At 46.1% G+C, this 23,486-nt stretch overlaps 2 protein-coding genes across 2 annotated transcripts; both read right to left on the reverse strand.

Moving 5' to 3' along the window:
• Window positions 1-276: 276 nt before the first annotated feature.
• On the reverse strand, window positions 277-22,652 carry LOC123603051 (zinc finger protein 793-like). Its single transcript, XM_045487446.1, has 9 exons — window positions 22,182-22,652; window positions 21,210-21,521; window positions 21,028-21,122; window positions 20,779-20,923; window positions 18,734-18,816; window positions 15,842-15,989; window positions 15,452-15,547; window positions 8,743-8,818; window positions 277-529 (listed from the first exon to the last, which is right to left on the reverse strand). Exons 5-9 carry the CDS (start codon window positions 18,761-18,763, stop codon window positions 313-315), a joined length of 567 nt encoding a protein of 188 aa, XP_045343402.1. The 5' UTR covers window positions 18,764-18,816; window positions 20,779-20,923; window positions 21,028-21,122; window positions 21,210-21,521; window positions 22,182-22,652; the 3' UTR covers window positions 277-312.
• On the reverse strand, window positions 10,209-15,936 carry LOC123603050 (zinc finger protein OZF-like). The gene is given in 3 exon segments (XM_045487444.1): window positions 10,209-11,687; window positions 11,690-12,838; window positions 15,819-15,936. Coding segments are annotated over 2 exon segments (1,551 nt in total). The 5' UTR covers window positions 12,771-12,838; window positions 15,819-15,936; the 3' UTR covers window positions 10,209-11,217.
• Window positions 22,653-23,486: the final 834 nt, after the last annotated feature.

The raw sequence follows: 23,486 nt of genomic DNA on the forward strand, positions 1-23,486 counted from the left end.
AAAAAATCACCCTGGTTGAGAACTCCTGATCTAGAATGGAAGTCTCGTGAATATACAAAATGTGCTCATTCGTTCACTCACAAAATCACAGTAGACAAAATGTCTTTCTGAGATACTTTGTTTTTTTTTTTTTTAAGTTTATTGATTTACTTTTGAGAGAGAGAGAATGAGAGAGCAGGGTAGGGGCAGAGAAAGAAGGAGGCAGAGAATCCCAAGCAAGCTCTGAGCTGTCAGCGCAGAGCCCGACGCGGGGCTTGAGCTCACGAACCGTGAGATCATGACCTGACCTGGAACCAACAGTCAGCCGCTCAATCACCTGACCCACCCAGGTGCCCCTCTGAGATACTTCCTAACGTCAGTTGGGATCAGTGATCTCTTACCCATGGTTGCTCTCACACAGAATTCTTTGCAGAGCTTTGTGATATTCTGAGGTTTCAGTTCAGTAGCAGGAAAAGCGATTCTCATCCAGCGAGTCCCCAAGTGCCTCAGGCAAAGCCTGGCGCACACGTCCCACACTGCACTCACAGACCTATGGCAGGAAGTCACAGCAGCCCCAGCCCAGTGCTCCAGTCAGTAAGTGCCACCAAACAGTCAGTAAGCCGGTCCCCTCCTGTCCCTCACTCAGCCCGCTGATTTCCCCCCTCTGGAATCATCTCTCTGTCCACTGTACCCATGGCATTACTCCCTTATGGTCTATATGTCACCAAGAAGTATTTGGGGGGAAAAAAGTCTGTAGATGGGCTGCCTGGGTGGCTCGGTCGGTTGAGCATCTGACTTCGCTCAGGTCACGATCTCGCGGTCCGTGAGTTCGAGCCCCGCGTCGGGCTCTGGGCTGACAGCTCAGAGCCTGGAGCCTGCTTCAAATTCTGTGTCTCCCTCTCTCTCTCTCTGCCCCTCTGCCCCACTTACTCTCTGTCTCTCTCCCTCTCTCTCAAAAACAAACATTCTAATTTTTTTTTAATTCAGTTCTGCTATTGACTAACACCCCGCCCCCCAAAAAAACACACACAGAAACAAAAACATAAAGCAAACATGGCCTGAGCATATTATTTAATCTCTCCAGACCTCTATCTCCTTGTTTATAAAACACAAGATCTATACTAGATATCTGAAGTTCCCTTTCAGTTCTAAAATCCATGCTTAGAGAGGACTGGAAATGAGCCACTATAGGCTTTGCTATTCCTACTGAAATATAAGTATTTTCTCCAGTAAGGATTTTCCTGTATACAATTAGGCTGGTGTTACTGGAGTCTTTTGTATACTTACTTAAGTTCCAGGATTTGGTGTCCTATAAAATCCACAATGCTAAGCATAGAATTCCAAGCCATAGCTTCACAATACATTGATTGTATTTCTAGAGTGTGTGGTTTGTGCCAGTGTGCGTTATCAGATATCAATAATCTATGGGTAGACATTGTCCCAAATATTCCCACTTTCATTATATTTATATGTTCTGTTTTATTAACATCACACGTGCATTGTCTGATGCAGATTAAGGTGAACCGAACACAGAAGGCTTTGCCGTATTTTTAGGATTTCCCTGGGGTGAATCTGCAGATGTAGAGTAAAAGCCTAGCGACGACGGGTCCCCGCAAATTCACGGCCTTTTTAAAGTTTCTTTTCGGTGTGAATTCTCCCACGAAGAGTGAATGAAGCTAAGACCAGAGGCTTTGGCACCTTTGCTGAGTTCACATCCTTCTCTCTGGTGTGAGTGACGGAGTGAGGGGTAACAGGTGTGTCACAGCCAAGGGTCCTCCACTTTTAAGATATTCGCAGGGTTTCTTTGCCGTGTGGATTATTTTATATCAATTAGGTTTCAGTGATTACTGGGGGCTCTCCCATACTTACTACCCTATGTGGCTTCCCTCTAGAAAAAGTGTTTTTTAAGTTTATTTATGGGGGAGGGGGGCGGCGCTGGGGACCAGAGAGGGAGGGAGGGAGGGAGAGAGAATTCCAAGCAGGCTCCGCCCTGTTAGCGCAGAGCCGATGGGGGGGGAGGGGGGCTTGAGCTCACAAACCGTGAGCTCACTAACGGTGAGACCGTGACCTGAGCCAAGACCAAGAGTCTGACACTCAATCCACTGGGCCACCCCGGCACCCCGAGCATGAGTTTTGGTGTAGAGTAAGATATCTGTCTATATCTATATCTAGACCTACATATATAAAATGGCTGAGAGCTATGCACATATATCATGGCTCGTACGTTATGCGCTATATAAAGAATATATAATGACCGAGCATTACCTTATATTTGGGAGCTAAGCAGCAGTACTGGATTTTAAACCTAACGTTAAAATCACAGTGCTAAAAAAAAAAAAAAACAAACAAAAACACATTACATTCCTAGCATTTGTGCAATTTGGGGCTTTCATGAGGACAACTGTTAATTGCCTGAAACCTCTCTTGAACAAACGACTTCTCTGCATCTTTCCTGAAGTGTTCCTATACATTTCTAACTAGTTCTTTTTTTTTTTTTTAATTTTTTTTTTTAACGTTTATTTTATTTTTGAGACAGAGAGAGACACAGCATGAACGGGGGAGGGGCAGAGAGAGAGGGAGACACAGAATCGGAAGCAAGCTCCAGGCTCTGAGCCATCGGCCCAGAGCCCGACGCGGGGCTCGAACTCGCGGACCGCGAGATCGTGACCTGAGCTGAAGTCGGGCGCTTAACCGACTGAGCCACCCAGGCGCCCCTCTAACCAGTTCTTATTATCTTCACAGTCTTCTTCTTTTTTTCATTTAATGTACTTTTACTGAAAATGCCAGTAGAGTTAACATACAGTGTTATGTTAGTTTCAGGTGTTCACAGTCTTTTTCAAACATGGAGCCCAAAGAGACATTCCCCAGAACCTTTCCACTACTATTTTCTCCTCTATGGGACCCCAGGGGGGCACGATTCATATAGATTATGGTGTGACTGTCACTTGGATCCTTTAACAGTGGTCCTGCTAACAGGATCAGCTGGAGTTAGAAAATAGAAGCTCTTTGAGAGTATGGGTTATGGAGACACTCAGGAAAATTTCAAAGTATTTGAAACGCCTACGAAATGCTGCCCTTTTTTTTGCTCGTGGTAAGTAGATGGAACTGACAGAATGTGACTAATAACTGTTTTTTTTAACATTTATTTTTGAGAGACAGAAAGAGATGGAGTGTGAGCAGGGGAGGGGCAGAACGAGAGGGAGACACAGGATTTGAAGCAGGATCCAGGCTCCGAGCTGTCAGCACACAGCCCAGTGCGGGGCTTGAGCTCACGAACCATGAGATCATGACCTGAGCCGAAGTTGGATGCTCAACCGACTGAGCCACCCAGGCACCCCATCTCTTTTTCTGATAAAATAGAAAAAAAACCCAGTGGTGTGTTAGAGCCATCGGCACCACTCCCAAGAGCCAATCACGCCCATTTCTTCCCAACTCAGCGCTATTGGTAACTTGAAATCAGGCAGGAGGGGACTATTTGCACCCCAGAAAATGGCAAACACTACAAATCGGTCTCTCCCCACTATCCCTCCTGAGAGCTACTCATTGAAAATTTACCAGCACACCAGTGGGTATACAGAGTGCCACATGTGCCTCTCAGTGAGAGAGGCCACATCTTTGCAATGAAGAACATGTAAGATCAAGATCCCCCAGCTTATATGTGGAGTCTAAAAAACAAAACAGGGGCGCCTGGGTGGCTCAGTCGGTTGAGTGTCCGACTTCAGCTCAGGTCACGATCTCACGGTCCGTGAGTTCGAACCCCGCGTCGGGCTCTGGGCTGATGGCTCAGAGCCTGGAGCCTGCTTCCGATTCTGTGTCTCCCTCTCTCTCTGCTCCTCCCCCGTTCATGCTCTGTCTCTCTCTGTCTCAAAAATAAATAAACTTTAAAAAAATTTTTTTTTAGAAACAAAACAAATGGGTGCCCAGGTGGCTCAGTCGGGTAAGTGCCCAATTCCTGATTTCGGCTCAGGTCATGATCTCACTGGTTCGTGTGAGCCCTGCCTTGGGCTGTGTGCTGACAGCCCGGAGCCTAGTTCTCTCTCTCCCTCTCTCTATGTCCCTTCCCCACTCGCGCGCTCTCTCTCTCTCTCTCTCTTAAAATAAATAAATACACTTAAAAAAATACAAATCAACAGGGGTGCCTCCATGAGTTTGAGCCCCGCGTCGGGCTCTGTGCTGACAGCTCGGAGCCTGGAGCTTGCTTCAGATTCTGTGTCTCCCTCTTTCTCTGCCCCTCCCCTGCTCGAGCTCTGTCTCTCTCTCTCTCAAAAATAAATAAAAACATATGTTTATTTAAAAACACAAATGTTTTTACGTGGGGGAGGGGCAGAGAGAGAGGGAGACACAGAATCCAAAGCAGGTTCCAGGCTCCAAGCTGTCAGCACAGAGCCTGACATGGGGGCTCGAACCCACGGACCGTGAGATCATGACCTGAGCCGAAGTCAGACGTTCAACTGACGGAGCCACCCAAAGTTTTTTAAAGTTTCCCTAGCTTCAAATCCTCTAAAATGGAAGCACGCTTGGTTTATTATGTTCCTAAAAAAATAATCAGGAAGTTTGTCCCTCAGGGTCTAAATAAGGTGAAAGAACATGGTCACTGAAATTATCCTAACTTGCCATCTCTGCCCTCTGTGAACAAGAAGAGATGAAAACACTCTTCCCCTTGGCCTAGATCCTACCCTCATGGTTGCCTGGCCTATCCACTGAGATACCCTTGTCATAACCAGTCCTTCCATTTTCTTCCCCCATTGGCTAAGGGTGCAACACCAGCTGTGGGGGAAGGTAAACAGGTGACTTCTGGGTGGGCAACTTGACAACAGGTGTTCAAAATATGGGTACAATTTGACCAACAAATTCCATTTCTGGGACGTTACCTTAAAGATACAATCAGTTAGGGGCACCTGGGTAGCTCAGTCAGTTAAGCATCCAACTCTTGATTTCAGCTCAGGTCATGATCTCACGGTTCAGGGGATCGAGCCCCGGGACATGCTCTGTGCTGACAGAGTGGAGCCTACTTGGGATTCTCTCTCTCCTTCTCCCTGCCCCTCCCCCACTCGTGTCACACAGGCTCTTTCTTTCTCTCTCTCAAAATAAACATGTAAAATGAAAAGATACAACCCGTTATATCGCAAAGACGTACAGAAGTACCGGGCAGTTAACACTCCCAAAGCAAACCTCAACCAATGAGGAATGGAAGTTGGTGAATATATATCCAGCTTCCTGGACCCTCGTTGGGACAAGTCTGAGATGCGTTCTACACAATCTCTCAGGGGATCCCCAGAGGCACTGAGCCTCAATGGTCATCTGCTCATTAACTGCCCTTTATAGACTTTTCTACCTGTTTCACTTCCCCAGTCCCTCACCATGCTTGTTAGGATCACCTCCAAATTAACTATTTACCTCCAAACACTTGTCCGAGTCAGCTTTGGGGGAAGTCCATGCTAATACTGTGTGTGTGTGTGCACGTGTGTGTGTGTTTAAACCCAAACCACTAAGTTATTCATGGGTCCTCATACTGACTTATCTTTCTCCTCACCACACACACACCCAGGAAAAAAGTAAGAAGGAAAAAAATGGGGGGGGCCCTGGGTGGCTCAGTTGGTTAAATGTCTGACTCTTGATCTCGGCTCAGGACATGATCTCAGGGTTCGTGAGTTCGAGCCCTACGTCAGGCTACGCACTGTAGCCACCGTGTAGAACCTGCCTGGGATTCTCTCTCCCTCTCTCTCTCTGTCCTTCCCCACTCACACTCTTTCTCTCTCAAAAATAAATAAACTTTAAGGAAAAAAAAAAAGGAAGGAAGGAAAAAATGAGGGTTATTTTTTAAAGCATTACTCGATACAAACCAGTCCGTAAAGTTACAGACCAGACCCCACCCATCCCTGAGTGAGGCCCGCCGTGGGCTTAAGGCCAAGCTGGCATTCTTGGTAGACAGACCTTTGGGTTATTGTGCAAACCCAGCATGATTGTGGGGTGCAGGGGCTGTTTGTCTTGGGGGCTGACTGCCTTCAAGAGACAAAACATTGGTAGCCTCAATGCTCATCATTTTAGGTTGATTTCTGTGGCCTAGAAAGGGTCTTTTTGGCTAGGGCCAGCCCACGGTGATCCCTGCAGTCTCTGAAGGCCTGCAGCCCACACAATGGCTAAAATATGGCATGTTATGCCAACTACTCACTTTGAAGTGGGCCAGGCTCCTAACAGGGCCTGGCGATCCAACCTGGCTAATCACTGGGAGGAGGGAAACTGAGGCAGGAGGCAGATACCTGGGTTTGCAGAGGGATAGGTTCAGCCCAGGCCCCAAACACCCCTATCCCAAGCTATCAAGGTGTGCAGTAGGAAGGAGCTACGCTGCCAGGGGGTGGGACACAACTCAGGCTCCCCCTGGGGTGTTGTTCCCTTCCCCTGTGTTGTAAGGATCCCTCCTGCCTGGGAGGTTGTTCTTCAAAGGGTGCTGGACCCAAAGTGGCCACGGTCAAGTGCTCCCACCCCAACGGCCTGTTACAGGGTCTTCCCTTGGAGGAAGGGGAACCATGCCCCACCTCCTTTCCCATCCCTCCGTCTCTGCAATGGGGGGACATTTACCCGGGAAGCAACTGTGTGGCTTCCTAGCCAATCAGCAGGTGTAGTGTTTCCTCCCCGCCCCCCCTCCTACCCTCCTAGTCCCCGTTTAGTCTCCATGACAACTCCCAAATGTCCCTCAGTACCTGCCCCCCCCCCCACCCCGGTGCGGTCAAGTCAATGTCAAAGAGCAGCTACGCCAAAACAGGAAAGGCAGGAGAAAGGTGATTAATTTCTGTCTTTATCACCTAAACAGGTAGGGCTGTCTAAGGGGAAGGGTTTCACGCCTCCACCTGGTTCGTGAACGAGAGATTACAGTGAGAAAGGTTGGGTTCGTCCAGAAACAGGAACAAGACACCAGTGAACTAAGTGCGTGTGAGCATTCCCAAGAAAGAAAACCTGAGGACACATTTTAAAAGTGAAAAATAGGGGCGCCTGGGTGGCGCAGTCGGTTGGACGTCCGACTTCAGCCAGATCACGATCTCGCGGTCCGTGGGTTCGAGCCCCGCATCGGGCTCTGGGCTGATGGCTCAGAGCCTGGAGCCTGTTTCCGATTCTGTGTCTCCCTCTCTCTCTGCCCCTCCCCCGTTCATGCTCTGTCTCTCTCTGTCCCAAAAATAAATAAACGTTGAGAAAAAAAAATTTAAAAAAAAAAAAAAAAAAAAAAAAAAGTGAAAAATAATCACCAGCAACTCTTTTTCGGGGTCCACGAGGAAAGCAGGCTAAAGGGATACAAAAAAGGAATCTCCTCCCCAAATAGCAGAGAAGTTGGACAACCTTCATAGCCAACATAGAAAGCAAAGAGCCTTTCGTGAGAGGGAAGGGAACTAAAGCATTAAAAGACACTGCCTGCAACTTGGATCAGCTTTGGAGGAAAGGACTCCCCTAACTCATCTGTGATTTTCAAGCCTTTTCCTCCTCTGTTGGAGACCTTTCCCCTCCTCACGAGCAGGGGATAATGACATAAATCCACACAACACTGGATTAGGAATAATTTCGAAGCATCACAGGAAGCACAGGCCATACTCTTAAAATGACGAGAAATAAAAGGAAAACAAATCTCAAGGATTTCTGCGTTCTTTTCCTAATTTCTTGGAACTCATCTCTGGCCTCTTGAATTTACGCCACAGAGATGCCTCTGAATCCCTTCTCACGTGTGGTTATTGCTAGGTCAATCACCAAATACAAAGGAGGGCTAGGGGGCACGATTCAGAAGGCTCTCTTCAGAAAGAACAATCAGTACTCTTTTTTTTTTTTTTTTTTTTTTTTTTTGAAATGCAGGGCTTGAACTCACAATCCTGAGATCAAGAGCCCAATGCTTAACCAACTAAGCCACCCAGTCCCCTGCCTCTACTCTTAAGAGGCCCCTGAACTTGTCACAGTCATGAGTCGTAAGGACCATGTAGGAGCTGTCAAAAACGTTGGCCTCTCTAAAAAGGGCTAGTTAAGAAAATTTGGGCTGTTCTATCCAAGGAAAACCACTCTCTGATTTTCCAGTATGCTATTTAATACCTTATTACACTTAGAGCAGTTGCCTAAGTAGGCATCATAACCTGGATTATATTAGAGAGGGCACCTTGGTCCAGAACACTCTCCTTTGGAGCCTGGATAGGAACAAATCCCAGACAAGACTGTCCCATCCAATGAGGCTCCCTTCGGATGGTATCTTTTTTTTTTTTTTTAATGTTTATTTATTTCTGAGACAGAGAGAGACACAGCATGAGTGGGGGAGGGCAGAGAGAGAGGGAGACACAGAATCCGAAGCAGGCTCCAGGCTCTGAGCCGTCAGCACAGAGCCCGACGCGGGGCTCGAACTCACAGACCGCGAGATCATGACCTGAGCCCAAGTCGGACGCTCAACCGACTGAGCCAGCCAGGCGTCCCTGGACGGTATTTAATGTGTAGCGCACTCTCACTCAGAGCTTAGCCTCTAAGCCAATATAGAAGCTCTCTACTCTTGGCAGCTTGTCTTCCCTAAGGCTACCAGGTTGTGTAACATGGAGAAAAGCAAGTTCTGAGATCTGTAGTCCCATCCAGTCACTTATGCATCCGCATCCTTACCTAGCAAGTAGTTCCATTAAGTCACCACATGCCCTGGTGACTGGCATGCCCAGCAGCCTTCCTCAACTGATCTCAGGGCCACACATACATCCCACACGTGCAAAGAGGCAGCATCGCAAAAGGGTTAAGAGTCTTGAGCCAGACTACCTGAGTTTAAGTCTCAGCTCCACGCCGCTTCTGAGTAGGCCGGTGACTTTCCTTTTCTGAGCCGTGGTGGTCTCATCTAGAAAACAGGGATAAGAGTACCTATCTAAGAGCACTGTTGGGAGAAATGAATGAGTTGGTGCATAGCGGTGCCTGAACAGTGCCCGGAGTATAAAAAATCTTCACAAGTATTAGCTATTATTGCCAGGGAAATCTTCTGAAAGGGGTTTGGGGAGACCTAAATAAATACAAACAAAAAACAAATGGCAGTTTGGTCACTGACTTCTGCCTTACCTTATGCTTGTAAAAGGAAAAGAATGGATTTTTTTATTTTTTTTTTTCTTTTTGAGAGAGACAGAACATGAGCGGGGGAGGGAGAGAGAGAGAGGGAGACACAGAATCTGAAGCAGGCTCCAGGCTCCAAGTGGTCAGCACAGAGCCCAACATGGGGCTCAAACTCTCAAACCATGAGATTATGACCTGAGCCAAAATCAAGAGTTGGACGCTTAACCGAGTGAGCCACCCAGGCACCCCAGTATATGAATTTTTAAAACCATGTGGGGGCACCTGGGTGGCTCAGTTGGTTGAGCACCCTACTCTTGATTTTGGCTCAGGTCATGATTCCAGGGCTGTGGGATCAAGCCCTGTGTTGGGCTCCGTGCTGAGCATGAAGCCTGCTTAAGATTCTGTCCCTCTGCCCTGTTCTTGTGCGCTCATGCTCTAAACTTAAAAATTAAAAAAAAAAAAAAAAAAAAAAAAAAAAAAAAAAAAAAAAAAAAGGTGTGCAGGTATTTTGCTTAAAGTCAACAACAAAAGACCTAACATGATAGTTACTTTCCTCACGGGGAGAATTGTGTTAAAGCCGGAGAGAAAGCCCAATACGAAGATTGAACTAAAAATAGATTTTATAGGCATATATGAGGGATATAATGAGTGGCACAGGTTTTCAGAAGAGCAGATTATTTTCAACTGTGGTTGTCAGGGACAAGGTGACACTTTAAGTTGGGTCTTAAAGAAGACTAACTTGCAAATTAAAGAGTGATAATGTAACAACTGCCTCTTTTTTTTTATTTTTTTAATGTTTATCTTTGAGAGAGAGAGACGGAGTGTGAACATGGGAGGGGCAGAGAGAGAGGAGACACAGAATCCGAAGCAGGCTCCAGGCTCTGCGTCGTCGGCACAGAGCCCAACATGGGGCTTGAACTCACAAACCGTGAGATCGTGACCTGAGCCGAAGCCAGACACTTAACCGACTGAGCCACCCAAGCGCCCCACAACTGTCTCTTGATTAAAAAAACAACAACGCTAAAAAATAGTAATGCCTCCTCAGAAAAGGCAGAAAGTCCTGCTTTAATCAACAAAGATCTGGTCCCGCGATCCTCAAATCAAACCTGGAGTCAACATACAATGAGCTCATCACAATAGTGAAATCTATCCAAGCTTCTTGGAGGAGTTTGAGATATAACATGTATATTCATTTTCCCTTTATTCAACACAAGTAAGTCAACCATGAGTAGTTTTAACCACATAAATTTGTTTTAACAATATAAACTTGTTCTAAACCAGATTATCTATGATGAGGCCTCTGGAGGTAGGGCAAATGTTTCTCCACAATCCAAACCACTGGCTCCAAAGAAGAGCTTTTGAAAGGACCTTGCTACCTAAGGGGTTATTGAACATTATTTTAAGGGCTCGGTTTCTAATAACAGATACTGTTATGGAGGACTCTTTTCCCCCACCTGGAATTTCTGAAAGTACTAAAAAATTCATGTATTTCAATGATTATTTCCAGATGTCACCATTCCATCAGAGTATTTTGTCTTACAATTTTCGGAACAAAATATCCTTTTTTTTCTCTATCTTCAGTTGTGCTTTTCAGCTCTGAAACTCAAGCCCTGTTGAACTTGAAGCTGTAGCTAACACTATATAAGCACTTTAAGTAGAAGGATAGGAAAGTCAGTGAGAAGGGAGAGTTCAAAGGAGCCCTTTTAGTGAGGACAGTATTGCTAGGGGTAGGAATAATTGTATAGTAAGGCAAAGATTCATAGAAAGGTCGCTGAATATGATCCACCATGAGTCGATTGAACTTGGACACGGCAGTATTCCAGTCAGTACAAGGAGGAGCAACGGGCTCAAATCTGAACTAGAACTCCTTTGCGTGTTGGAACAGCCTATCCCTGGGGCCAGGGGAAAAAAAAAAAATCACTTCCTGGTGACATTAGTCATTTTCAGGTACAGATGAAAATACACACATACACGCACACACAGAAAGTCTGATGGTTGGAGTCTCTTGGGCTACTCCAGGTTTCAGACCAGCGTTTCTCCTGTGGATTTGTGGTATTCTGGCAGCTAATTCTTTGCAGGAGGAAATGGGAGCATTTTCAGCATTTGGAAAAAAAAAAAAGGATCACAATTATAATAACCCATGAGAGTATGATTCTTTGGTATTTAACAAAGTGAAGAGTCTGGATGACACGTTCAGAGTGATTCTCCACTATGAAGTCTTTCATGCCTAATGAGGGCTGAACTACACCTGAAAGCTCTCCCACATTCATTACACTCACAGGGTTTCTCTCCAGTGTGAATCCTCTGATGTTGAGCAAGATGGGCACTTCTGCTGAAGGCTTTCCCACACTCAGGACAATCAAACGGTTTCTCTCCAGTATGAATCTTCTGATGCTGAGTAAGAGACGAACTCTGGCTGAACGCTTTCCCACAATCTTTACAGGTGTAAGGTTTCTCTCCTGTGTGGATTTTTGTATGTTTTATGAGAGTTGAGCTCTGACTGAAAACTTTACCACATTCCCTACACGTGTAGGGTTTTTCTCCAGTATGAGTTCTCTGATGGCGAATAAGGGCCGATCGATCACTAAAGGCTTTCCCACAGACATTACAGGTATAAGGTTTCTCTCCAGTGTGAGTTCTCTGATGTTGATAGAGGTGTGAGTCTGACTAAAGACCTTGCCACATTCACTACATTCATAGGGTTTCTCTCCAGTGTGAATAAACTGATGGACGATAAGGGACGAGTTGTGGCTAAAGGCTTTCCCACATTTACTGCATTCATAGGGCTTCTCTCCAGTATGAATAAACTGATGTTCAATACGGGATGAATTGTGACTGAAGGCTTTACCACATTCGTTACATTCAAAAGGTTTCTCTCCAGTATGAATTCGCTGATGTTGAATAAAGTGTGTTATCTTAATAAAAGCCTTCCCACATTCATTACATTCATGGGGCTTCTCTCCAGTATGGATTCTCTGATGTTGAATAAGAGAGGCACTATGATTAAAGGCTCTCCCACATTCATTGCATTCATATGGTTTCTCTCCAGTATGAATTCTCTGATGTACTGTAAGGGCTGAATAATTACCAAAAGCTTTTCTACATTTACTACATTCATAAGGTTTCTCTCTGTATTGGGTTCTCTGATGCTGAATAAGAGGTGCATTCTGAATTAAGGCTCTTTCATGCACATTATATTCCTTCCCACCATGAACACTCTGACGATGTTTGGTAAGGTACGAGTCCCAGATATAGCCTTTCCTATCTTCGTAAGACTTCTCTCCAATATTGGTTTTCTCATGTTCAGTGTGGTGTATGCCATGGCCAAAGGTCTTCCCATACTGATTACATTCCAATTTTTTTTCTCCACTATGAGCTATACAATGTTGCACATATACTGAGTGATCACTGAGTAGTTTACTACATTCATTACACTGAAGAGCTTTCTCATTTGTGCTATCTTTCTGATGTCTTGCTAATTTTGAATTCTGTTTAAAGATCTTTCCCTGAGCATCACATATATATGGTCTCTCTTCTTTAGGATGTCTTGATTGTGTAACAAAGTCTGACTTTGGACTAACACGTCTGCCAGATTCAATACATTTGGGGTTACTCTCAGCTACAGAAGTTCTTTTCTTGAAGATAACCATTGCTTCTTTCCAGAGTCTATCTTGAGCATCCTCTCTGAACTCTGTATATCCCCAGGCTTCTTTCAAACTTGCATCAGCCTCTGTGTTTTTCTCCATACTTATCCCCTGGTATGATTCTTCTTCAGAAAATACATTCTTTGGGCTTAATTTTCTGGTCTCCAAATCTGCAGGGGAAAAGTAAAAATGTTCCCTGTACTAGAAGAAGGAAATGGCTACAGCAGGAATGAGGTAATAATTGCATAAATACTATTGGTCACGAATATAAGTCTAGTAGTCAAAAAATAATTTACGGTGGGCACTTGGGTGGCTCAGTCGGTTAAGCGTCCGACTTCAGCTCAGGCCGTGATCTCAAGGTTGGTGAATTCAAGCCAAGCCCCGTGTCGGGCTCTGCGCTGACAGTTCAGAGCCTGCAGCCTGATCCAGATTCTATGTCTCCCTCTCTCTCTGCCCTGCCCCCACTCACGCTGTCTCTCTCTCTCTCTCTCAAAACTAAACATTTTTTTTAATTTATAAAATTATGAATTTTATTTATAAATAAATAGATAAATAAAATAATTTATTGAATACCTATTATGGGCTAGGACTCAGTGATGAACAAAGACATAGTACAAATCTCTTTTGAGATTTGTGGTCTATTGGGGAAGATAGGTATTAATCAAATAATTTCAAGAATGATGACACTGTAAAATAATGTGTTATGGAGATTTCAACTGTGAGGTGATCAGTGTAGGAATGATAGCTGCCCCTAGCCTCTGAACTGCTAGAACCTTCCCTTGCTTTTGCTACTGTCACCACCAGCAGTCCCCAGGCCCCTCATCCGGAGTTCACTACAGCTAGGGTCATTCTTCAGTGCTACATCTTCTGTTCCCACTGGTCTAGTTCCACAGTAACCCTCTTTGATGATGTCTGAGCTTGCTATCAGATTCAGTAAGATCATTTCCCATATTGTCCTTTGCTACCATGAATGTTACCATTTGCCAGAGATCTCCTTTAGCTTTCACTTTTTTCCTTCTCTCTGGGCCTCCAAAAATACACACACACACACACACACACACACACACACACACAATCAAAGACAGAGAGGGTCAAAGCTCAGGAGAACGCAGAAATTTTAGGAGGATCAGGGATTAGGCTTACTACTGGTACTAGTTCAGCTTCCTTATAAACTACACGTGACATACATTTTAATTGTAAAATTGGGGCTTCGTAGTTGGGGATCTTGTAAGTAGTTGTTCTACCTTACTAAGTGTCGAACAGGGCATACATGTTTTGCAAGCTGGACCATTTTCAAAGTAATCTTGTATGTGGCTTATATAATGTAGGAAAATGAAACTTAAAAGAAAGCAATGGAAGTTAAGCAGGGGACAAGAACAGTAGCAGGGGGACGAATCCACTATCGGAATAGCCGAAAAGAAGGAATGACCTAGTAAGTCCAATGGATACTCTTCAGGTCTTCTTCTCTTGATCTCATAATGCTATGAGCACCTCCTCTCCTTGAAATGTTCTTTTCTGTTGGCTTCAGGGACACAATCTGACCTGGTGTCCTCCTACTCTGGCCACCCTGTCTTAGTATCCTTTTTGGATTTTCTTTCCTTCATTTACATTGATAAAATTTGTATGACATATCTTTACTGCCATCACCCATTATTAAAAATTATTACCATTTTATTATTTTGATACCATTTTCCTCCTGTGTTTATTTTTGAAAAATTACGCACGTGATATAGATATATACATAGACAGACAGATAGCAGATACTTAAATGTGTATGTTCATTGGGCTTCTAGGTTCTCTTTCAACTTTTCATGTTCTATTTCTCTATTTTCGTATTTCATCCACTCCCGCGACTTCAATTACCATCTATTATTCTCAGATGATTCTCAAATCTGTACAACCAGTTATGATCTCTTTCCTTCACCAAAATCCATTTGACATCTCTTTCTTATATTTATCTACTCTCCAGACACCCCTATTTAGGCCAGAGTTTCTCAACTGCAGCACTACCGGCATTTTGGCAAGACAAGTCTTTGTGTGAGAGGTTGTCTTGTGCATTATAGGATATTTAGAAGCATCTTTGGCCTCTACTCACTAGATGCCCATAGCACCCTCCCAGTCTTCAGACATGTCACCTGGGGGCAAAACTGCCAGTCTTTCAGAACTACTGGTGTAGACCTACCATTGACTCTTCAAACAACTCAGAATAAACAGAACTTATCTTCCACGCCCATCCCCAAACTTGCCATTTCTCATGCGTTTTCCATCTCAGGGAAAAGAACTTCCATCCACCTACATCACCAAGCCAGAAACCTGGACATCACCTTTGTCTGTTTCTCCCTCACCTCCCACATATACTCGGCAAATTCTATCAATTTTACAACCTTGAAATTGGATGTAAGATCACATTCCTTAAACTTACATTCAAACTCCCTCATACCCTTCATACTTTTTAGGGAGGACAAAAACCAGGTGCAATGAAAACAAAGGAAATGAAGGAGAGACTCCAGCAACTAGACAGGAAAAGGGAGTGACCTCATACAACGCCTGGAGTGAGGCACAACAGTGATCTCTGCATCGAGTGTCAGGGCTGTAACTTTAAGGAGGAAGTACACCGTTCTTTGAGTCTGGGAAGAAGTAAGAGTTAGGCTAACAAGACTCTGATCATGTCCAAATGAAGATGAGACTTGAGGAGGCCTCAACATTTTCTATAGGCCGGAGAATTTGGGGAAGAACCCCTAACTCGTATTTCAAATGATGCTGTCTGCCTTGTTTCCACTTACGTGTGCAGCTGCTGCTTAGTACCTCTCCCTCCTGCATCCATGGATTTACTTCTTGTTCCAACTGGGAGATGATATCAGGTTTAGAAAATGGAAATCCTACTCAAGGAAAAGAAACGGAATGTGATGATCGGTTTCAAAGACCGAGGACCACCCCATTTTCAACCCTACTCTTGCATTTTTAAGGGCAGAAAACAAAATAACTAATTGCCAAAAGCAATTAAATATTTTCAACCAAAGTGGGGTGAGAAACAGTTTAAGGATCTGCTCTGGAAACTGGAGGGAAAAGTTAACCAAAGCCTCCTTTGTGATCTTCCCCTAACAGGAGCAAGGGAATCTTTAGAAAGCAAGGGCATCCCAAAAGGCCTACCTGAGGTGAGGACCCAACCTTACCCAAGGAGACCAGGTTCCTGTAGTTCTCCAGCATTACATCCCTGTACAAGACTCTCTGCACAGGGTCTAGTTCTCTCCATTCTTCCTCAGTGAAGTTCACAGCCACATCCTTGAATGACACAAAGTCTTGAAACACCGGCAAGTGGTTCTGAAGGGATGGATGAATAAGGCAGAATTAGGGGAGATTGACGGAATGGAGAGGAAATGGATCCAACCATGTTCATAGTGTCAAAAGCATACTGACTTGTAGGTTAAGGAGTCTTAAAATGTATATACCCTTTTGACATGCCAATCGTATAACCAGAAATCAATTATAGGGGCGCCTGGGTGGCTCAGTCGGTTGGGCATCTGACTTCGGCTCAGGGCATGATCTCACAGCTTATGGGTTCGAGCCCCACATCAGGCTCTGTGCTGACAGCTCAGAGCCTGTGCTGACAGCTTGGAGCTTGCCTCAGATTCTGTGTCTTCCTCTCTCTCTGCCCCTAATCCACTCGCATTCTGTCTCTGTCTCTCTCAAAAATAAATAAACATTAAAAAAAAAAAAAAAGAAATCTATTATAATAAAATGGTCAGAGACATGACAAAAGGGTTATAAACAGATTCTTATCTATTTATAACTTACGATAGCACAATAGTTCTAAATAACCTAAATGTCTGAAGAGAGTGGCAGAAACTGCTAACTACACTTCCCCTCCTCACCTTTCTATGTAGACAAACGTTCCCAATCTCCTTTGCAGTTAGATGGGGCCACGTGACTGAGTTCAAGCCAAGAGAACGCACCACATGCAGGCCTGACTCATACATTCCTCCATGCTGTTCTCCCCTTCTGGCTGGCTAGTATGGTGATGAACCCAAAAGTGAATTTGGGAGCCATGTGGTAGAGATATCAGAGCTTCAGACAGCTCAAGGCCCTGAATGGCGACACTATCAACCCACTGACCCAGTCATGGTTGATGAAAGAAACTGATGAAAGAAACAAGAGCAAGAAAGAAACTTCTATCTTACCGCAGCCCTTATACATTTGGGGTCTATTGGTGACACCAGTTACAAGTTAGCCAATCCTAATTAATTCAGAAACTAGCACCTTGAAGCGGAAGGTATCATAACAAAAACCTCAAATATACCGGGGCATTGGCTGACATTAAGGCAACGAGTTTGAAAGAAATGGGTATTTAAGGCTGGAATGATGTAGACTCTTGACACACACTGGCAAAGTAATTAAGAGCCATGAAAGCAACACCAAAAGTTCACTGAGCCTGTAGCTCTGGGGGAAGAAGTAGGAAAGAGCCAGAAGGCTAGCTTGTGCAGGAGGCTTCTGGATATACTTGGCAAAGAAAACAAAGACTTGCGCTCTGGAAGGAATTTACCGACTTTCAAGCTAAAATAAAATGGAGTCCCCAAATTGGGGGCTTCACATGGTTGGAAAAGCAAACTGTTTCTACACCTCATACAAGACGAAGTAAATCTCAGAAAGGCTTTGAGCGACAAAGGCCCATTAAAACTTCTCAGCTAAACAAAGTAACTTAACCCAATAAAAAAGACTGAGTTAAGGATAGGGTGTTCCCATTCAAGCCTATTGTTCAGCAAGCCTTAAGGTTATCTTCATTAAGAAAGAGACACAGTAGGGACACTTGGGTGGCTCAGCTGGTTAAGGGTCTGACTTCAGCTCAGGTCATGAGGTCATGAGGTCATGATCTCCTGGCCCATGACTTCAAGCCCTGTGTTGGGCTCTGTGCTGACAGCTCAGAGTCTGGAGCCTGCTTTGGATTCTGTGTCTCCCTCTCTCTCTCTCTATTTCTCTCTCTATTTCTCTCTCTCTCTCTCTCTCTCCCCCTCCCCTGCTCACCCTCTGTCTCTCAAAAATAAATAAAAACATTAAAAAAAAATTTTTTTTTAAAGAGACACAGTAAGTAAGAAACAGAAGTATACCAAGCTTGAGAATCAAATCTAGGAAAGAACTTTGGGTGTGATTATTAGTACATGGCAAACAGATCAGAAGCTTCTTAAGTTCTTTAAGTTTTTATATCCATGATTTCAATGGACTTCCTTTCTTCCTGTCTCCTCAGTTCTAAGCTGCTTATGTCACTGACTTCCCAAATATTTCTTCTCAAAAATCTACTCATCCTTCAGGCCCCATTTCAAATCTCACTGCTTCTATTAGCCGGGGGCTCCTTAAAAGGGCTTAAAAGTGCCGACTGAATGAATAAAGCCTTCCCCAATCTCTCGTAGCCAGACACACTTGCTCACTCTCCTCTGAAATCATACATTTTCCCTAAAGCACTTGGAGGAGGCTCTCCATAAATTTACTGATCTGTGCCACACAGATTTGTGTTCATGTCTTTTTACCCCACAGAGAACATTCTAAGCAGGTGGATACCATAGATATTTCATGGGTCTTTGCTGATCTAAGCCAAACGCCTCAAGGGGACAAAAGGAGGCCTGACTCTCACCCAACCGTGCTCCCAGACCTCTCCCTCCCCATGCCCTCTATTGCCAACTGATGGGAGAGACCACGTCGTTGGCGGTCCATCCCACCCTCTTGATTCTATCTTTTAAAACTACTGATGCGGACAGGGCTGATGAGCTTCATGTGAAGAGAGAGAAACTTATTTGCTTCAGGAATTAAAATGAAGTTTCAGGGGCGCCTGGGTGGCGCAGTCGGTTGAGCGTCCGACTTCAGCCAGGTCACGATCTCGCGGTCCGTGAGTTCGAGCCCCGCGTCGGGCTCTGGGCTCATGGCTCAGAGCCTGGAGCCTGTTTCCAATTCTGTGTCTCCCTCTCTCTCTGCCCCTCCCCGGTTCATGCTCTGTCTCTCTCTGTCCCAAAAAATAAATAAACATTGAAAAAAAAAAAAATGAAGTTTCAGGGAGGACAGGAAAACCCCAGACTCACCTGAGACGTTGCTGCCCCAACAGCAGCCATATTCTCCTCAAGAGACCTCTTTTAGAAAAGGGCAGAGTCCCAAGATGGCAGAACTGGAAGGAAAGTATGAAAAAGTAATACAGTTTATTTTTTTAACTTTACTCATTTATTTTGAGGGCGGGGGGGGGGGGGGGGGGAGAGAATCCCAATCCCAAGCAGGCTCCGCACTGACAGTGAAGAGCCGGACAAGGGACTCGAACCCACGGACCAGGAGATCATGACCTAGGCCGAAACCAAGAGTCAGACGCTTAAGGGACTGAGCCACCCAGGTGCCCCAGGATCCCATTTATTAATATGTATCTCAGACCTGTTATTTTGGAAATAGCCTCTTCTGACAAAAAGTACCTCTGACCTTGGCCTGTCACATGGTTTGAAGGATTCCCGCAGACATCCACATTATGAGGCTTCCCAGATAACCTTAGAGAGTAGACTGAATGTAAACTTAGGGAACGGTACGATCATTAACTGGGTTCAGGACATACCTGAGCCTGTTCCCTGAGAATGAGGATCCCTGTGACACACACCACAAAAAGCACACACTGTTAGGCTTGGCAGGAAGCTAGCTTACAGATCTCCTGCCTCCTTTATTCATAAACAGAGAAACTTTCCAACTTCACAGAACAAGAAAAAGGGGCCACAGAGGAAAAGGGCAACGGTACCCAACCTGGCGGTCAAGGGCACCGGAAGCATCAGCTACCAGATCATGAGTGTTCCAGGCCCCCATCAAGTCTACAGCCATCCTAGGTTCGTTCCATCACACAGGCGATCCACTAAATCATCGTCCATCATCTCAGCCTCCCCTGCATCCCAAGCACCCAACATAGTATACCAGACGGCAACAGGCCCAAAGTGTTGGGAATGAATTAATGATCCCCTAACTTCTTTGTCGGACCCCATGCCCATCAAGCACCCTCCTGTTCGCAATTGCCTTCCCCATTTTGATTTTTTGCCTACTGGGAGAAAACCAATAATATTAACTTTGAGCACTTCTTTGAGCTTGTCTCTGGATGGGACGGTTACACATCATTTATTTTACTCCATATGTAATTCGGTTGTCCTAATACTCTACAGTTTATTATTCAACTCTCACCCTCCACCACCACCAAAGAGGAATACGTAAAGCCCCTTGTGGATTTGTTTGGGGAAGAAATAGGAATTTCAAGCCCTTATCAAAAACAGTTTAGAGTTTCATGATTTAAAAAAAAAAAAAAAAAGTATGCCCACCCCTAAATGTTTTTTCACTAGAACACTGTCTCTGGAGGCCGCCTGCCAGCTTTAAATTCTGGGCTCTGCACGGCTACAGGCAGGTTTCTTCTGTGCTTCAGTTTCCTCATGTGAAAAATGGGAATAATAATAGTATCTGCTGCGAAGCATTGTGCATTAACGTATATAAAGGGTTCAAATCAGTAAGCATTCAGTAAAGGTCATTTGTCAGTTAATTCTTATTACTATTTTCTGCATATCACCACTAACCAAACTTTTATGGGATTTTCTTTCTAGCCTTTGTTTTATGAAAACAGAAGGCATAATCAATGTATTTGGTCATACCCCAAACCCCGACTTCCCCACAAGATGCCTGTCCCCTCCCCGTGCTGAACGCTGAAAGATAGGGTAGAGACAGGAACCGGTAAGTTTCAGGGCCTTGAGGGGCACCTGGGTGGCTCCAGGGGGTTAGGCGTCCGACTTCGGCTCAGGTCGTGATCCCACAGTTCGTGGGTCAAGCCCCACGTCGGGTTCTGTGCTGACAGCTCAGAGCCTGGGGTCTGCTCTGGATTCTGTGTCTCCCTCTCTCTGCCCCTCCCTCGCTTGCACTCTTCTCTCTCTCTATTTCTCAAAAATAAATAAACATTAAAAAAAATAGTTTCAGGGCCTTGAGAAACCAGAGGGGCTGCAGGCAGGATGTCTGAGAAAACGAGACCACAGATAGACCGTGGAATCCCCTTCTAACCTGGGCCATCCCTTTGTATCTCCCTCTTTAAGAGAGAATACTTCAGAGAGTCTGAAAGGAGTCCTACCAGAGCGGGCCCAAGCCCCTAGAGCTGCACCTGAGCTCCCCCAAGTGCTAGAATGCCAAATCAATTCATCAGCCTCTCCCTGCCCATTTCCTTCTCTCCATCCAAGGAGTCTGGCACGCCCCCTTGTCCTCCTTCGGAGAGGCATCTGGTATAACAGAAAGAGGATGGAGGGTGAGAGGTCTTACCCTTTGGAGCTTCAGGTAAAAAGGGAATGATGTTTGTAAAATTACTACTACTCACGGCACTCACCATGGACCCGACGCTTTCCATAAATCACTTGTTACAAATGGGGAGGGAAGTTGATGACGCGTGTCAGACCTGCCCACACACATTTTACAAGGCTGCTGTAAAGACAAACCAAAATGAGGTTATGTGCGCACACTGAAGGTGCCCAGCTAACAGCAGAAGCCTGTCTCTCTTGTAGATCTTACCTCTGTTCTGGGGTTTGCGGATCTGCTGCTCCAGAACCACAGCCTCCACACCACCATCTCCATAGAGCGACCTCACCCAAAGCCTCCATGCGTCCTCCTGGGGATTTACCAACATTCTCCCAGAAACTCCGGCAAGAGATTCTGGACTGAATTCTTCTTTTTCATGCTCTGAGACCCCCCTCGTCACAGTAATCAGGGAGTCTGAAGCAGTCCATTTTGAGCGAAGACTAAAGCCAAGAAGTTCAGCCGTCACTCAGGCTTCAGGAAGCCCTATTCACAGGGGAGTCTCAATGTAACCTTTACCCCGGGGCCCTGTAGAGACAGACATCCAGGAACATAGATCATCACAGACAAGTGAAGACACCGTTACCAACATGCCTTTAGGACACACAAGTGCAGGCCATGATGGCAAGCGGCCCACCGGGAGTGTAAGGCACCCGGGTTCTCATTTCTACGATGTACCAGCTGGCTCGGTGACCCAGAGCAAGTAACTTTTCCTCCTTGGGTTTCAGTTTCTTTTTACGTACAAGTAGGAAGGGGGATACCTACTATTAATAATGGCTACTACTGGGGCGCCTGGGTGGCGCAGTCGGTTAAGCGTCCGACTTCAGCCAGGTCACGATCTCACGGTCAGTGAGTTTGAGCCCCGCGTCGGGCTCTGGGCTGATGGCTCAGAGCCTGGAGCCTGCTTCCGATTCTGTGTCTCCCTCTCTCTCTGCCCCTCCCCCGTTCATGCTCTGTCTCTCTCTGTCCCAGAAATAAATAAACGTTGAAAAAAAAAATATTTTTTTTTAATTAAAAAAAAAAAAAAAATGGCTACTACTGATCCAGCCCTTACTTAGTGCCTGGCGCTGTCTCAACTGTCCCATATCAAATTTCCATCTAACCTTCACAATCACCACTTAAAAGGTAGGAACAGTAAACTTCACTTGACGGATACGACACGGGGGATGCAACGTTCGGTATGCTTACGGTTCCATCAGTATGCAATAACCGCTTTCTCGAGCTGTAGACACACAGATCCCTTACGTCCACAGCGTCTCACGTCAACACCGAGTCTACGCAATGGTTCCACCACGCCGTGGGTTGCAAAGGCACAAGGGCAGGCGCGCGTTGGTCTCCGACCTGGGAGCACGGAGAGCCTTGGACCCTACCTGCCTGCCTTCCAGGCAAGCGCTTCAGGCTATGCGGGCGCGCAGCCCGTTTCCCAACAAAGGACCTGAGGTATCCCAGACGTTAAGCACACGTACACACCACCGTCACGTACACACAAAAGCCAGAGCAGAGGGGCAGGGTCGAGGTGGCCGAGCCCAGACAGACGGCACCCCGACTCCAGAAGAAGGGATTATGGTCAGGTCAGCAGGCCCTGGGAGAACCCCAGTGGGACGCGGTGAGACGCCCCCCCCCCACGCCTGACAATCCACTGCTGGACACACACCACCCCCCCCACCCCCCCACCCCCCGCCTCGTCCAGCGTCTGCTCCTCCCCGGTCCAGACACCGAGCAGGTCACTTTAAGGGAGCACCGCTAGGACAGAGTCGCCGCGAGCAAAGCCCGTGCAGACAAAGGAGCCGGAAGCGGAAGTGTGCGCGGAGGCTTCTGGGAAATGTAGTCCCTCCCTGCCCCGCGCGGGGACGCCCTGCCTGGGCCGTGGCCTCCCCGGCTCCCGCGTGTGCTGCGCTCAGAGACAAGCCGTCGCACGGCCCTAAGAAGGGAGGTTAACGTTGGCGGCCCCGGGAAAACTGGACAGGAACCATTGGGGGCGTCTACTAAGCCATCTATGACTGTCGAGGGTATTTGGGGGCGGGTCGGGGTGCATCCGAAGAGCAGAGGTCTCGTCCGGTGGGCTGGTCCCTTTGGTCACTTGTCATAGAATGAGTGGAGCTGCAGCCCTGCTTCAGAAAACCCGACACAGCAGTTCCACGCTGAGGTTCCGCGTCATTACCGGAATCCGGGCGGATACCCTGTGCTCTCACATTCTGTGGCCAGATCTTCGGTGGTTCCGACGCTCCCACATCCTCAGCCCAGAGCACGCGGTCGTTTGACGGCCTTTAGGGTTCCTGTCACCCAAGTGTAGTATTCTGATACGTGGAGAAGTGGGACCCTCCCCGGGCGAGGAACAAATCTAACGTGCAAGGCTGTTCTTAGCACCATGACGTTTACATGTCCCTGTCCAGAGATGTGCAGCATTGTCCCCGTTAGTTCCTGTTTGCTAGCCACTCTCATAGGCATGACAGTCCTCTGGATCCCTTGGTTGATTGATTTGATATGTATACA

This window comes from Leopardus geoffroyi, chromosome E1 (assembly GCF_018350155.1).
Source record: "Leopardus geoffroyi isolate Oge1 chromosome E1, O.geoffroyi_Oge1_pat1.0, whole genome shotgun sequence".
Classification (NCBI taxonomy): Eukaryota; Metazoa; Chordata; class Mammalia; order Carnivora; family Felidae; genus Leopardus; species Leopardus geoffroyi.